Genomic DNA, 16,145 nt, shown 5'->3' with positions numbered 1-16,145 from the left:
AAGAGTCATGGAAAAACCACAAAACTGCATTGGTGCCATAGCACTATTAATAAAGTATATATTTGCATATAGAACTAAATTTGTATGGAAGAATCTAAGATGACAATATTTTATACACTTGAAAGTGGACTTTAACAGCAAGCCACTCCTCCAATAGAAGGTGCAGAAAATATAAAATGCTCCAAACAGAATAAAATGTTAACCACCTTTAAATGTCAGTTCTACGTGTGCATTGTAATAGGCTGGGACACAAGTGCTGGTATCTTCTACAGGGAAATAATGTGTCTCTTTCATGTGAAGCTATTGCTGCATGTGTAAGATGCTTGCACTAAAATTAAGTCTTCTATTGCCCAAATTTTCTCAATTATTAATACACCAGACAGCTGCAGTAGCTCTAGCAAAAATAGCAGCCAAGCTTTTCCAAAAGTCAAAGCAGCCATGAGATGCCTGCCTGGGGACTTTCCTATGTAAGAAATGGTTGGTCTCTGGATCAAACAAAAAGAAACAATACCTCCAATAGAACAACAACAACAGCAAAAAGGAGGAGGAGGAGGAGGAGGAGGAGGAGGAGGAGGAGGAGGAGGAGGAGGAGGAGGAAAGGAGGAGGAAGAGGAGGAGGAGGGGGAGGAGGAAGAAAGGAAGGAAGGAAGGAAGGAAAGACAATGAAAAAGAGAGAAAAAAAATACTTGTTTCAGAGCAGAATGTAACCTAGAAAACGACTTGCCCTGCCCATGAACTTCTATAATACAACTGCTTTTGTGTATGGAAAGAGGTTGTCTGAAAAGGTTGCCTACTTGCCCAACTCTCTGGGATAACAATTCAAAAAATTAACCAGTGAACCCAAGGAATGCGAATGGCTTTGACATCTCCTGAAATGAGACCTGCCCAAAAAGGGTGGGGTAGGTTAGAGGAATGAATTAGGCTCTTTTTAAATTTCTGGAAGCCAATGAATGTCCAGCAAAAAAAAAAAAAAAAAAAAAAAAAAACAGATACCTTGCCACCTTCAGGTTTTAAGCAATTATTGGCATCCTCTTAACAGATTCCAACAACAGACATTCTTTGTGTCAATATCTGGGCTGACAAAGTATTTGGAAGTGAAAAACTAAGCACTTGGAGCACCAGAATTCAGTGCTTTTTGGACTCAACAATGACCACGGATTTTAATTCAAAGATTATATGTAGCACAAGAAAAGAACAGATGTTAAAGTTATTTCTTAACTATAATATCATAGCTTAAATGTATCACACCAGCAAAAAACATCATCTGTCAAAGTCATAATGAGAAAGATCCAGATATGACTGAACATTTCACACTTGTTGTCACAGTTCTGACTTCACACCATTCTAACCTTTAAAGGTAATCATATTCACATGCCTTGATTCTGATCTGTAAGATACCATTGCTTCATCTGAGCCTCAACATCGCATTCAAGCGGAAATTGCTACGGGTCTTTGGGGAAGGAGAATGAGTCTTAAACAGCTCAAGTTCTAAACAGGTACATCTTTGCAGCAGTCCTGCATAATCTGTGTCTAAGAGGGAGGACAATATTTCATTTTCGCTGTCTCCCAATCTATATAACAATCACAGCTAGTTTTTAATAAATGCCAGCAAATGTCAAAGAAGCAGGACATGGCTACTTGGAAATGGCTGTCTGTATGTTAATGTCATCCTCTGGGGTAAATCATCTGGGGTGAATACATTCCATAATGGTCAGTATCATTTAGAGGCAAAACATGCTAACATATCACCAATGCTCACTAATAATGTACCACTCACCATTTGCGATCTGTTCTTCGGACAGCCATTGATGTCTTCAATCTTTTCATTTGCTGAAAAAGGAAATACAAGTCAGGAAGATAAATAATCACCAGAGAGATACTTCCAGTAGTGATGGTCAGGACACTTGAGGCCAACCAAGTCCTGAGGCCCATTCTGGGGTCTGTCCAATCAACACAGGCATGTGGAACACTGAGACGCATCCAGCAAGTTTCAGGACTTACTCATCAAGCCTCAGTCCTCCAGGGACAGCTGGGGCAAGGTCGTCATCACTTAAAACAGAGACAACTGCATTGACGGCAATCTTGCAGCGATGGGGCATCGTGACAGTGTTTGGAGACTGGGAAACAGAATGAGCTGTGATTGTGCTTTGGGGTCTTAGAGAGGCAGATGTCAGTCACTGCAACCTCCCCACGGAAGACAGGACAGTTCAGAGTGAAATCAGTTCAGCTTGACTCAGCTCCTGGGGATGGATGCCATAGAGGAAAGCAGCTTCAGCTTTCATCTGTAATTTTGTTGTCCTAATACTTATTCCCCAAGTGGGGGCAAACGGGGAAATGAGAAAATCAGACTCAAAAATGGCTTGACCAAGGCAAGCCGAAATTAGATCAGTGAGCACACACTCTTGAAGTCAAAATAGCACCTAGTTACTAAAGGAGAGGTGAAAGAAAGAGGTTGCACTGAATGAACAGGAAAACAAAAGCTGACAAAGAGGAATGGCTCGGCTTCCCCTAGTGAACACAGGCCCTGCTCAGTATGGAGGAATCCCTGGCAAGACACAGCCTGAGATATCCACAGAGAGGCTAAGTTTGAGAATGCAACACACAGGAGAGGCAGTGTGCACAGCAGTGAGAGGGCCGGCTCTGGAGGCAGAGATGGGAAGTGAATCCCAGTTCCAGAGCTCAGCGGCCATGTGATCACAGCCATGTCACTCAAACTTAACCCAAATATATGTGTGTGTGTGTGTGTGTGTGTGTGTGTGTGTGTGTCTATGTATGTATTTTATTTTATTTTATTTTTGGTACTAGGCATTAAACCCAGGGGCACCTGACCACTGAACCAAATCCCCAGCACTTTTTAATATTTTATTTAGAGATAGGGTCTCACTGAGTTGTTTAGGGCCTTACTAAGTTGCTGAAACTATCTTTAAACTCCTTCTACCTCAGCCTCCCAAGCTGCTGGGAATAAAGGCACGCACCACTACGCCCAGCTCAATACATATTCTTACCACCTACATAAAACATAACATAAATTTTTCCTTTTGAGGTCAGCATGTGGGTCAAGCCAAAACTCCACACAGTAAAGAACTGAAGATTGACTTCCTCTGAAGCTTTTATAAGTTCCCTTTCCAACCCCAGATCCCTATGTCCCATGCCCTCACACCACAGAAGGGTAGAGCCACTCAGGTCTCTGCCTCACAGCACCCTGCCTCTGCCTCTGCCTCCGATGTCCTCTCAACCATCTACCATGTAACACCCCTACCCAGGAGGTGAGAGACTGGCAGATGTATCAAGTTTATTTTTCACATTTGTACCATGAGAGCTCAATAACTGCTTGCAAAATTGAATCCCCACATCACATCATAATATGATGGCTAAAACTTTCATGAAGAGAAAAAGCATTAACAACTGTCTGAAAGGATACAGAATCAAAGAATTCCACGCCTTCCAAATTTTAGAACATCTGAGCCTAAATATAGATTGCTATTATCTCAAGTTGGGTTCATTTTTGGGTTCAAGTATTTCTAGTTTGAGAGAGATGCACAAACTCAGAATGAAAGCTAGCAGCAGGAAATTGCTCACAAATCTCGCTGCTGTGAGACAGCCAGATTAGTATAGATTCAGCCTGATCTACATTTTCTTTAGCACCAGCCAAAAGTATTAGATGTTTGCATTTGTGACCTAACTGGGGACGTCCAATCTTCAGAGATTCAGCTGAATGTTCTCAGCTCTGCCTAACATAAAAACATTGGGAGAGGAATTTTAGAAGCATTAATTCCCAAAGAGGTGCCACACATAGTACATAAAAGATGCCCAAAGGACTGGGGGAAGAGCTCAGTGGTAGAGCACTTGGTCCAGCATTCACAAGACCCTGGGTTCCATCCCCAGCACTAGGAAATAATGAAAAGTAAAAAAAAAAAAAGAAAAAAATAGCAAGATGGCCAATGAATGGAAGGACTCATGGACATTTGTTCTTTAGTTCACCAGAAAATACAGTTAGCCAGAATATACTGCCAGCATATAAATTCCATAGGAACAGAGGTTTTTTGTGTTTTTTTTTTTGTTGTTGTTGTTGTTTGTTTGTTTGTTTTTTAATCTGCTTTGTTTCCTACTGCAACCCCAGATCTTAGGACAGTGCCTGGGATAGTAGCCACTCAATAAATATTTGTTGAGTGGAGTTAAGGAATTAAATATCCTGGAGATTTCAAAGAATTAAGGTTTTCTTGCCCATTTTGTGGCAGTGTTCTTTCACTTGTAAATATAGATGTAACTTCTGAACACTGAAAAAATGCATCCCCTTGACAAATGGCACTCCTTCATATATACGGAAAATGATGGCAGCCGTGAACTCTGACCTGGGCATTTGATACTCAACATTGCAGAGAATAAATATGTAGGTTCTTGACAGTTAACACTCAAGGTATCTTCTAACTGGATACTCATGATGAACAAAGTCATAAGTCATTGGACTCTGATCGATAACCCAGTTCAGCATTAGGTCATTAGTGCTCATTAAAGTGAAGGATGGATAACTGTGATACTAATAAGTCATTTGGGAAAATTTAAAGATTCTTGATAGACCATTTGAATAACTGAAACCAAAGAGCTTGGTCCAATTACTCCTCTAATTCCTTTTTCATGGCTTGTCACCCAAACCCAGTCAGGTGCTCCGTGAATTCAAATATCACAGCTCCTATGAACTAATGTTGCCAATTCACAACAGTCAAAATAAACAGATGAGATGGAGCCTATTTATGACCATGCCAAAGAGGACCCTGGAAGGCAGAAATCAAATGGCTAATTCACACTCAAACTAAATGCTTAATAAAAAATGCAAAATAAATACTTGGGTCTCCTAGTTTCCAGTTTCACATAATTTAAATATTTCTCCTTTACTTAAATTCCCAAGAATGCTTATGGTTGCCATAAATCCTTAGATGCTAACAGCAGCTCTGATCTGTTGGTAAGAAGGAAGAGCTGAATCTTCAGAGCCAAATTTTTAAGCTCAGGGTAGAGGGTCTTTGGCTGGAATCCAAAAGCAGATAAACAAAAAAGCAGAGATATTTGTCTCCAGAGTCCTCAACTATAATCAAAACTGGCACTTCTCAGAGCTCAAGGTAATTTCTCTGTCCCAGCCTGTTGAAGACATTCTTAGTCCCACGGATGCAGTGACTTCTCTGCACACGAGGTGACAAGCTAGGGTTTGGAAAGCATTGATGCATTCCTTCAATAAGAGCTGTGGCATCAAGCTCATGATCTTCTGAAAGACCTCTAAAGGATGCAGAGCATTTTAACGCCCTGCACATCTATGTCTTGACCACTCCTGGATGTTGGCAGCCCAGCCAAAGGGAGAGACTGCCTGCCTAGAAGGGCAAATGACTTATCCAAGGTAACAGAGTGGTAGTGGGATGAAAAAAGGTACAATCCCACATGCTGTCTGAATTTTCAGACATTTTGTGCAGAAAATGGTGGAAAAGAAGCAGCTATTTGCTCTAAAGCTAAGTCTCCCTGCCCCCTCTGCTCACTCTTAGTTCATTCTTTTTCTTCCCTCTCTCTCTCCTTCCCTCCCACTAACCCTGAGTGACAGAAATGAGAGCAGAAAGGGAGCAGTGTCTCCCCCTCTCTCTATTTGCACTGCTGACCCTGGTCTTGGGAACCTTCCTTTAACTCAGAGGGATGACATGGTGATGGCTTGGCAGAAAACCGAAGGGCCTCGGGCAGCTGAGGACTCAAGAAGATAATCACGCTAATAAGAGGCGGAACAGAGAGACCAGCCCTCAGCCAGCAAAGGAAGACTGTTCACAGACAGCAGCAAAAGGCCTATTTCCTACCAAATGGCAGAAACAGCCATGGAGAAGTGTGGCCCTAACATCCCTACTCTAGGAAAAGGGGCTGGGAAGCCGGCTGAATGGTGTCTGGGAGAGATGAAGACATGAGCAGCCTGTGGCAAAAGCAATTAAGGCTCACCTTAAAGTCACATTCTGATGCACTTCCCAGTCTGGAAACCAACCTGCCTCTCAGGCTAGAGGCCAGACTTGGCTGCCCTGTCCCTGGCGACTCTGCCTGACTTTCGTCTCGTACCTCCAGCCTGTCTGCACACAGTCTCCTTCACCAGGCGTGGCTTTCCTGCCAGCTTCTCCTACCTGACTGCTGCTTAAGTTTGAGGTCTTGGCTCCAGGTTAACTCCTTGGGGAAACTCTTCCTGATTTCCACCCTCCCCACCCCATCACTCCACCAAGGTCTCTTAGCACCTTGCATCCTTCACACTGTACACTGCACTTCTCCCAGGGCTAGCAAGAGTTTGTCCCTTAAAAGGGACCACTTGCAACCTATGAGTTTTGCTGGGCTTCATTTAGAAGAAAAACGTTTTCTTTTCAACTTTTTATTTTGAAAGAATTTCACTGACTTAGAGAAAAGTTATAGGAATAATATAGAGAATCCCCACATATCTTGGTCCATTCCCTCTTCTTCCCTTCCTCTTTCTCTATGTAGGTACAAGTTGTGTGTTTTCATTTTTTTCTTTTTCATTTTTTTTTCTGAATCATGTTGGAGTAAGCTACATAGATCATGTCCTTTTCCCCTTTATAGTTCAGTATATATTTCCAAAGCATAATAAGTATATTCTCTTCCCTGGTACAACTGCAAAATTCAAAACATTTAACATTGATGCTATGCCAATATTCCAATTTTGTCAACTAACTAAAAAATGTCCTTTAGAGCATTTTATTCCTCTGAACAGGATGCAGTCTAGGATCACACAGTGCCTTTAGTTGTCACGTCTCTTTAGTCTCCTTTATTCTGGAATAGCTTCCCAGACTCTGTCTTTTATAGACACTGATGCTTTTAAAGAATACAGACCAGTTTTGTTGTTGCTGCTGTTTTAATGGAATGTTCCACAATCCGGCTTCTCTGAGATTCCTCACGATTAGTCTTAGTTCTCCATTTCTGACTGGAGTACAAACTAAGCTACATGTGCTAAGGGTCTGAGGTCAGGAAGGACCTGACCTATCCATCCCAACCAGTGATGGAGTTTGGATCACCTGGATGTGGCCTGGATATTCCCCTTAATGGTTACTAGACTTCCCCTTGCAACTATCAAGCCATCTGTGGAGAGAAATTCTTAGACCATGCAAATATCCTGCTCCCATCAACTTTCTCCTCCAGACTTCAGCTTCCTTTGATGTCTTTTGACATAAGGGATCTTCACCATGATGACTGAACTCCCTCCACATTTCCCCTCAGTCTATAACCCCCTCTTCTCCTCCAATGGTGTACTTATTTTTAAATTTACCTGTTTATTCATAGTACAGATTTGTGGGTTCATATTTTATTCAATGACTTTTTTTCTTTCTGTATTTTTATTGGTGCCTTATAATTGTACATAATGAAGGGAGACTTCTTGTTACATATCCATTCATGCGTACAAATAACAACATAATTTGGCCGAAATTACTCTCCAGTGCTTCCCTCCTCCCTCTCCTTCTCCCAGTCACAGGTCCTTTTCCTGTACAGAGCTCCCTTTGATTTCCCTTTTATTCAGTGATTTTAATTCCCTACGGTTCTTAATTTATTTTGAAGGCCCCAGAATAGATTGTCCTTTGTAGCCCTAGAAAGCAGAACTCAGATACTACTAAAGGGTATAGACTTTGACTTGATGAAAGAAGAGCTATGATGGTCTAAATATCTAAGTATCCTCCCAATCACATATTGAAACCTGATTCCCAGGGTGAGGCAGAAATGGTATTTGAAGGTGGAGCCTTTGGGAGGAAATGTGACCATGAAGACAAAGTCCTCATGAATGGGATTAGAGTCTTTATAAAAGAGTCTCTGGAGATTCCTCATCCACTTCCACCATGCAAGGGCACAGTGAGAAGCCAGTCATATATAAAGAAGAAATGCACATGCACCCTCAGATTCCAAAACCAGCTGGCACCTCAATCTTGGACTTTCCAGCCTTCCAAACTATATAAATTTCTATATAGTTTCTAAAAGTCTATGGAATTTTGTTATAGCAGCCCAAAGGGACTAGAATAGGAGCTTTTGAAGGATTCCACCTGTCCATCATTACAAGGAGCTACCTGGAGGGTGATAAGCTGTCCATTCATTACAGTAACTGAAGAGGCTGGTGACCAGTTTTCATAGAAGTGATTTATGTACCTGGTTGGGGTTTTCAAAGTCCCTTCCAAACCTGACAGGTGAGAATACTGGAAAGGAGGTGTGATACAATTTAGAGGAATACTAAACAATAACAAGGGGAAACATTCAGGCCACCTCCGGAAATGATCCAACCCAGGCTTATGGTAAATACAATTCTTATTCCTAATCCTCTCAACTTTTCCAAAACATCACTTCATGCCAACATCCTAAGTGCTGAACCCGGAAAGGAAACAACTCAGAGCCTGGCCTAGAAAGGACCCTGGCCCAAGACCACAGGCAGTGGGATAATGGGGAGGTCCCTCCACCTATGCCTAGGGAGCCAGGAAAGGTATCAAAGAGAAAATGACTTTTCAGTAAGTAGGAGCTCAGCAGCCAAAGAATAAGCACAACTATCAGAATTCTGCACAATGCAAGACGGAATCAGTGAGGCTCCAGTTCTTGGAAACTTTTATTTAATATACACATGTGTATATTAAATACATGCACACATACAAATTATCTTTTCCGATTTTCCTTTCATGGGTTTATGTGTAAAGGGAAAGCAGTGACTTCAACATTAAAAAGCATAAATGCTCAACAGCTCAGCCTCCTGATCAGAAAATACACCCCACTCCACCCTGCCAGGGATCTGTATCACAAGATACTCTAGGATGAAATGCTCTGGCCTGGCTCACAGACAGTCTAGGAAAGGTCTGCTGCCTTCTTGGCTCCCATCTTCTGGGCCTCTGCTTGCCACACATAGCAGAGGGTATGCAGCAGGGGAAGGGTCACGTGCTTACACCTGGCCTTACTTGGTCAGAGTGATCCTCTTCTGAAGGTAAAGCAATGTGGTGGCCTGAAGTACAGCTGGAGCTGCTGGTAAAGCATAATTATCCCAAATTTAAAGATCTGAAATATACTCCAAATAAGAAATTTTTTTAGCACCAACTTGATGTCACAAGTGGAAAATTTCACACCATGAAACATTCATTTCATGGCCACAGTTATTTAAAAAGTTACCTTTGGGCTATGTGTATAAAGTATATATATTAAATATAGAGGAATTTTATGTTTAGACTCTAGCATTCCCAATATCTCATTTTATACATATGCAAATATTTCAAAATCCAAAAGATTCTGAAATTAAAGATACTCTGGTCCCAAGCATTTAGTTAAGGGCTATCTACTCATACTAACCTGAGCCTCAGGAACCATAGATCAGTAGCTCAGACTCAAAGAAGCCACTGCCTAGGGAATTTCAACTCATAGATTTCAGAAAAGAAGGCTCTGAAGCAATGATAAAAAAAAAAAAAATGTGTTATTTTACATCTTCATTGTACTATTTAGTAAATTCACAATATACACACTACTGTTTGCCTATTCTGAGCCCATGAAAGACATGACTAATCTATCCTGATATACCAAACACTCATATTGAGACCTCAGCATCATATACATAACTTTCTAGACAGCTGCTTTCCAGGAGCACTTTATAATTTCCAAACATATCTTATATTTGATGCCAAACTTGAATTTCATAAGATGGTCATAAGATCAGAAAAAACAAATGTGACTGTCCCCAATTTCAAAGATAGTGAAACAGGCAGCAGAGACAAAGTGGCCATTCTGAGGTCCCACAGTCGGGAGGGTTGGAGTTGGGATGAGAGCAAGGCCTCTCAGTAAGATCCTTTCTCTCCTGCTGCCTGTGCTGAAACCTGGGGAGATTCCCAGTAGAAACAACTCAGTATAACACTGAGACTACCAAGTAGGCCACGTGCCTAGCGTCAGCATGCTGAGACAGAGTCTAAATCCCACCTCAGACGTAACTCACACCTTTCATGAAGAAAGACCCTGACGAGAAGACAGTACCCTTTCTTCCAAGGTTCTGAACCCTGTGCATTCATCTCTTTATTCCTAGAAAGAAGCACACAGTAGCTACTTAATAAATGGCTACTAAAGTGAAGGAAGACAGAGCCCTGTGCTAGGGTCAGCATCTGTGAGTTGAGATGTGGTGTAAAGCTGCAAAGCAATGAACTGAAGCTTTTAAAGAAGCACACCACCCCAATTAGGACTCCCACACAGAATCCTGATATATTGCACTACTCAGCCTTGCTGGGCCTCAATTCCTGCACCTGCAAAATGGGAACAACACCTCCTGCACAGGAATGTTGAGGGAGGACGGAATGTTTGAAAAGAACTTGGTACAAATGACAATGAAAAGCAGGAGGAAGGGGAGACATTCTAAGAAGAGAAGTGTGGCAGGCAGACTTTAGGTGGCTTCCCATGATGCCCACACTCTGGTATCCTTGCCCTGGAACAATCCCATCCCTCTGAGCATGGGCAGGACCTTGGACTTGTTGCTCCCACAATTATGCTACATTCTATGTAAGTTTATTCTGCTAGCATGCTTTCTCCAGAAAGTTCTCCTTTGTTGGCACTGAAGAAGCCAGTGGTCTGTGTAGCAAGGAGCTGAGCAGTTTGTAGGAGGTGAGGGTTGCTTCAGCTGGCAGCCAGTGAGCAACCAGGATCCACAGTCCTGGAACTGCAAGAAATGGATTCTACCTCACCCAAGTGAGCCAAAATGAAAACCCTCCATGGTCAGAGACCCAGATGAGAATACAGCCCCAGGACACCCTGACTACAGTGTGCAGAGGCCCTCTGAGCCCTGCCTGGACTCTGGATGCACCTACACCAAGGGAGAATAAAGATGGGTGGTTTTAAGCTGCTACATTTGTTATACAGCAAAAGAAAACTAACACAGAGGCGGGGAATAAAGAGCAGAGAAAGGGAAAGAGGAACAATGGCAGCTAGGCTCAGGACATCAACCTTGACGCAGCAGGGAAACTTCCTCGTCTCTGAGCAGCCGTGACGGTCCCCACATTTCAGCCCAGGCAAGATGTCTGTGTGTCCAGGTATGCTTTCCACGGACCCGAGCCCAGCCACCGCTGTGGAAGGCTCCTGCTCCCACTTGAAGGAAAAGCAGCTTTTCCACAACGACACATGCTAGTGGGGCCAGGGCTTCTGTCCTTTCCCTGTGACTTCTCCCTTGGCATCAGTCGGCTGCCAAGGCTGCCAGCGACAACAATCAGCCTAATGCTGTCTAATTGACCTCCCGCCTCCTCAGGCTGCTCTGAGCTCTCAGGCAGGACCACGGGGCCCGAGATTCAAGGCAAAGCTGTCGCCAACATCCACCGCCTGCCTGCCCTGGAAGGACTCTCCTCCCAGCTCGTGGCTAAGACATTAAAAATTCCGTTTCTCAAGTTCCCTTCCCATCGTGTTAAAACCAGAACTGACCAACCCTCTCTGGAGTTTTAGCCTTTGATTTCTCATACCTAATCACAGGATTAAACTAGCCCCCTGTCAGGTTTTTGTTTTGTTTTTATTATTTCCAGAGTCATCCACACAAAAAGTACCATATACGAGAACCAGAAATGTTGCAGGAACAGGAAGAGAGAGAGCACCCCGTCAACCACCTCTGGCCCTGGGCAATCTTCCTCTAAGAGGATCCAGGTGAGTTAGTTGTGTGTGCTCCTACAGGAACAGCAAGCTGGTCCCCACGCAACCCGGGCAATGGGTGGAATCAAATAAATCTCTCCTCGGCCCATGCAAGCCCTCCTGGCTGGCTCCGTGGTAACTCATGGAAACCCAAGGACGAACGAATACGCTCTTACCCACGACCTGGATGACCTGGGCCAGGAGGACGCCATCGGTCACATCTTGCTGGAGATCCTTGATGAGACGTTTGTGGCCGGATTTGGCCAGATAATGATTGGCCCAGTCCGTGTAGATCTGCAAAAAAGCAAACAGGCAACTTGAGGAATCCAGTCGGAGCACATCGCAGGGTCTGAGGCAGCAGCTGGGCCACTGCTTGCTTGGGCGCAGCAGCCACCAGCCCGCCGGCAGCTCTCGGGGCCAGCCTGCACCATTAAAATTCAGTGCATTGTGCCGACCAAGCATTCAGCTCACCACGGCTGGGCTGTCGCCTATTGAGAGATCTGCCATCAAGGCTTGGGGAAAAGCTAAAGAAAGCTTCAAAACATGCAGAGGCCTGAATGGGACAGGGGACAAGGAACTAAACAGTCTGCTCCAGACGGCTTTGAGAGGCTGTGGCTCTAAATACAAGCGAAGTCGCCCCCACCCCTTCTCATCTTTTTCTCTTCATGGAGAAAACGTATGGGGAGGTTACCACCCAACGGGCATCTTTTAACAGGCCCTTTCAGGGTAACGAGGGCTATTGAGTCAGCCCAGTTCTCAGGAGCCTGGGTCCCTTGTAAAGAAGCCAAGTACGAAAACACAGACCCTTCAATTACTCTGTATGAGTGGAGTTATTTGTGGCCTCACCATAATCTCAAATTTAATCAGTTTAATTTAAAAGCCAGGCATCGTTTTCACTGTTGGGATTCTGTGGACAAAACCCCAGCAAATTCCAACATCTTTAAACACAAGATCAGTGTGCGCAGCACCCTGGAAGGCAAAAGCTGGGTCACCCGTGGAGTCGGGAGAGCAGGCCCTGTAGGGGGTGCATCAGACCTGCTCTTCTTGGTCACAGAATCATCAGAGCAAAACAATATTTTCTTCGAGGCAGTCCAGCAAACACAAGAAAAGCCTCACCTGGAAAGTTTCCCCCCAGCTAACAAAGCACAAAACAAAACAGCACCCCATGATTTTGAGTGCTAAGTTCCATGTACAGATTGGAGAGCTCATAAAGGGAGATGGGAGTATGCCTGCAGATAGATACTCTTGCACGGCCACACCTGTCCCAGCGACAAGAACAAATGATCTCTCGGACAACTGTCCCCCTGTTAAGTGGTCATAAGCATACAAATCCATATGATGTCTTCTCCACAATGACGAGATATTGCTTCTCCCTCCACCAGCTGGCCTGCTATGAGTATCCATGTGACTCACAGAGTAGCAGACGCTTCACCTTTGCCCTCTTCTTTCCCGGTCTCCTTTCTTGCAAGGGTCATCTAACACAATGGGGTGCTGCCCTGAAGGCTCCTGGAATGGGGTCAGGAGCCAGGTCCTTCTAGAGACGCAGCACCTCTGACTACTCTACCTGGGTTCCAGGTCATAGTAAGTGGCAGAGCCAGGTTCAGCCCCTGGCTAACTTATTCTAGGATTCCTTAGATGTTCTGCATTTCTGCAACTTGGAGTCTCCTCTGGGTAGAAGGGTTCACAGGAAAGGTGGTTTTGTTCATTCCCTACTTTGTGGTTCTTTGTCCTTAAAAGGTCACAGGTCCCTTCCTGGGATCAAACCTGGTCCAAGAAGCAATGTGCTCCTGCAAAGCAACAGCACCCCACTGGTCCGTATAACTTGGGAGATAATCATAGTTTATAAGTTTATTAAAATATAAACACAAAGTTGGGCAGAGTAGCTCACACCTGTAATCCCAGCAACTCAGGAGGCTGAGGCAAGAGGATCACAAGTTCAAGGCCAGACTCTGCACTTTAGCAAGACCCTGTCTCAAAAACAAACAAACAAAAAACTGGGGATGTAGCTCAGTGGTAAAGCACCCCTGGGTTCAATCCCCAATACACCACCCCTACTAAACATAGGCTCACCCTTTATTCAATTATGCTCTCACTGAAAGAATTACAATAAAAAAATCAAAACCCAAACCTTGTTATCTGAATGTCCTTGGTAAGTCCCCAACTTTTATGGACTTCAGTTTATTCACCTGTAAAACAGGCATCCTTGTGGCAGTGGAGACCCAGTGAGTGACCATATGGAAGCCCCTAGCCTGACCCACTGGGACTCAGTAAGTAGAGACAGTGGAGGAGGGTGGCAGAGGAGGACCCTGGACTTGCTCTGAATCTTAGCTGCTGTGCTCCTGTCACCTTTGTGCCCTTTGGCTACCTCGTCCTCATTTGCAAGATTTTGACGGCAGCGCCTACCATCAGTGGGCTGCTATGAAGAAGAAATGAGATATATAGGCAAGGACCCAGAATTTGCCACATGCTGAAATACAGTCAATAAGTAAGTGAATATTCAAATTTTTACAACCAGCACCATAAAATGGGCTACAACAAAACAAGCCACAGCCTCTACCCTGAACCTCCAGGATACATGCGATCTGGAATTTCTTCTCCTACTCACAGCAAAATTTCTAGAGTTTGGAATACTCCCCATCTGGAACTATAAAGTATGGCAGAGTGTAAAAGAAAAGCAGAGCCAAAGCCACAGGGCAAGCCTTTCTTGCGAACCAGGAAGGGAGGCACTCTTGCTCCTCTCTCAAACTCCAGAGTAGTCTTACCAGCCAGTGGCAGGGACCGAGAGGACAAGCCAAAGGCTAAAGTCATGTGCACCAAGAGCATAGCCCAGTGAGCAGCGGAGCTCAGCAAGGACACTGCTGAGCACCCCAAGCCAAGGCACAGTACTAATTCCTTCCTAGGTGATTAAGGGTCTTTGAGATAGACATGCTGCCTCTACAACCAGCCCTCCATGTGAGCTTGCACAGTCCAGCTGGAATGGTGAAGCCAACTTCTTTCAACAAGTACACCCAGACTTATGTGCACACGTGCGCGTGCGCTCACACACACACACACACACACACACACACACACATTGTGCAGCCATGCACAGGCCATGCAGGTGTCAGGCAAGGCTAAAGTGGATGGAAATGGCTCAGCCCAAGTGACTTTAGCCTTTTCCAAAACAAGAATTCCTGTCTCAACTGTAATCTAGCTAAACACCCCTGCCAAATTCATCTTCCCCGACCTCAGAGCTAATCTAATTGCCTGCTCAAACAATCCTCAATGGCTCCCCACCACCCCCTGAATTAAAGGCAAACTTGTTACACTGGCCTCCATCCACTCCTCGCTGAATGCACCCACCCCTTGCAGGGGAGACAGTGGGTACAGAAGATAAGAACAGTCTTTGGAATATGACCAAGTTCAGTTGATCCTTCCTTGGCCCTGGGCATATTCATTTGTAATAGTCTTTCTGTTCCTTAGTCTCATCCTCCATAAATTGGGGATTACAACAAATCTATTACTAGGTAGGGGCTGTCAAACTGTGAGCTGGGCTAATGCCAGCTGACCACCTGTTTGTGTAAACAAAGTTCCATGTGACACATCCACATCCACTTGTGGTGTCCAGCTGCTTGCATGCTTCCAGAGCAAGGTGGAGCAGCTCTGAAAGAAAGACCTTTGGCCCACAAAACCTCATACACTTAGTATACAACTCTTCCCAGAAAAAGTTTGCCTGCCCATGTTCTAAGGACAAGATAAGATAACATGTCTATACATCCCAGATGCTCAGCAGTAGTAATTGTGATTACCCTTAGAAAAATGGGTCAACCTCACCCTTCCCTGTCTCTGAACCGCAGTTACTCTCTCCACCTGAGTGTCCTGCCTGGGGCTGCCCTCAGGGTTCTACTCCAATACCTGTCCCTCTATGAAGTCATCCTTAGTTTCCAGATCAAATCCTTGATTGCATATGATGTGCAGCTTATACAGAACTCAAATTTTGGCACCAACTTCTTACTCCCACCACCAGAGGTGAGTATCAGACCTGCCTCGACCACCTCTGCATGCCTGGCAGAGCCTCCCAGGGAAGCTGGTGTGTGGCAGGAGGGTAGCAAGTGGCTACCAGGATGAGATGAACAGGGAGGAAAAGGGTAAATCTTGGGAAATTGATTACATATGCGACTTAAATAATGTGAGCTCTCAGTGAATCCTTAATCCAGAAACTATTGATTAAAAAGAGGAGGGAGCAAGGAAAATAAACTACATAGCTCAAGCTCATTAATCAGGACTCATCTAACAAGGGTCATTGATTATGGAGTTTCCCCTGCCCTCCCCCACCCTAACTCTCGACTTTTTGAAGGGTTGAACCAGAAGAAAACACCTAGTTTTATTTGAAAACCAGTTTTCATGAGCCATGGACATGGGACTCAGGCAGAGATAAACTCAGCCCCAGCTTCTTCACTTCCCTTTTGGTAGCTCATGCAAGGAAAAGCATTCCTCCAAAGGGCCCCCTTAGTTTTTCCAGCACAAATGGAGCAATG

General features: G+C 44.4%; 1 protein-coding gene across 2 annotated transcripts in view; it reads right to left on the bottom strand.

Annotated features, from left to right (window-relative positions):
• Positions 1-11,827, bottom strand: part of Nav2 (neuron navigator 2) — a 260,239-nt gene extending 248,412 nt beyond the window's left edge. For both annotated transcript variants that reach the window (XR_013090419.1, XM_076846985.1), the window contains exons 1-2: positions 11,805-11,827; positions 1,778-1,830 (exon numbers count right to left, since the gene is read on the bottom strand). Coding sequence is in view for 1 of the 2 variants with exons in the window: in XM_076846985.1 (XP_076703100.1) it covers positions 1,778-1,780 (3 nt within the window). In the remaining variant the exon portion in view is untranslated. The remainder of the gene's footprint in view (positions 1-1,777; positions 1,831-11,804) is intronic.
• Between the last annotated feature and the right edge of the window lie 4,318 nt (positions 11,828-16,145).

The sequence above is a fragment of the Callospermophilus lateralis genome, chromosome 2, assembly GCF_048772815.1.
Source record: "Callospermophilus lateralis isolate mCalLat2 chromosome 2, mCalLat2.hap1, whole genome shotgun sequence".
Lineage (NCBI taxonomy): Eukaryota > Metazoa > Chordata > Mammalia > Rodentia > Sciuridae > Callospermophilus > Callospermophilus lateralis.
Note: the sequence above shows the minus strand (reverse complement) of the source record. Positions and strands in the feature narration are given on the sequence as shown.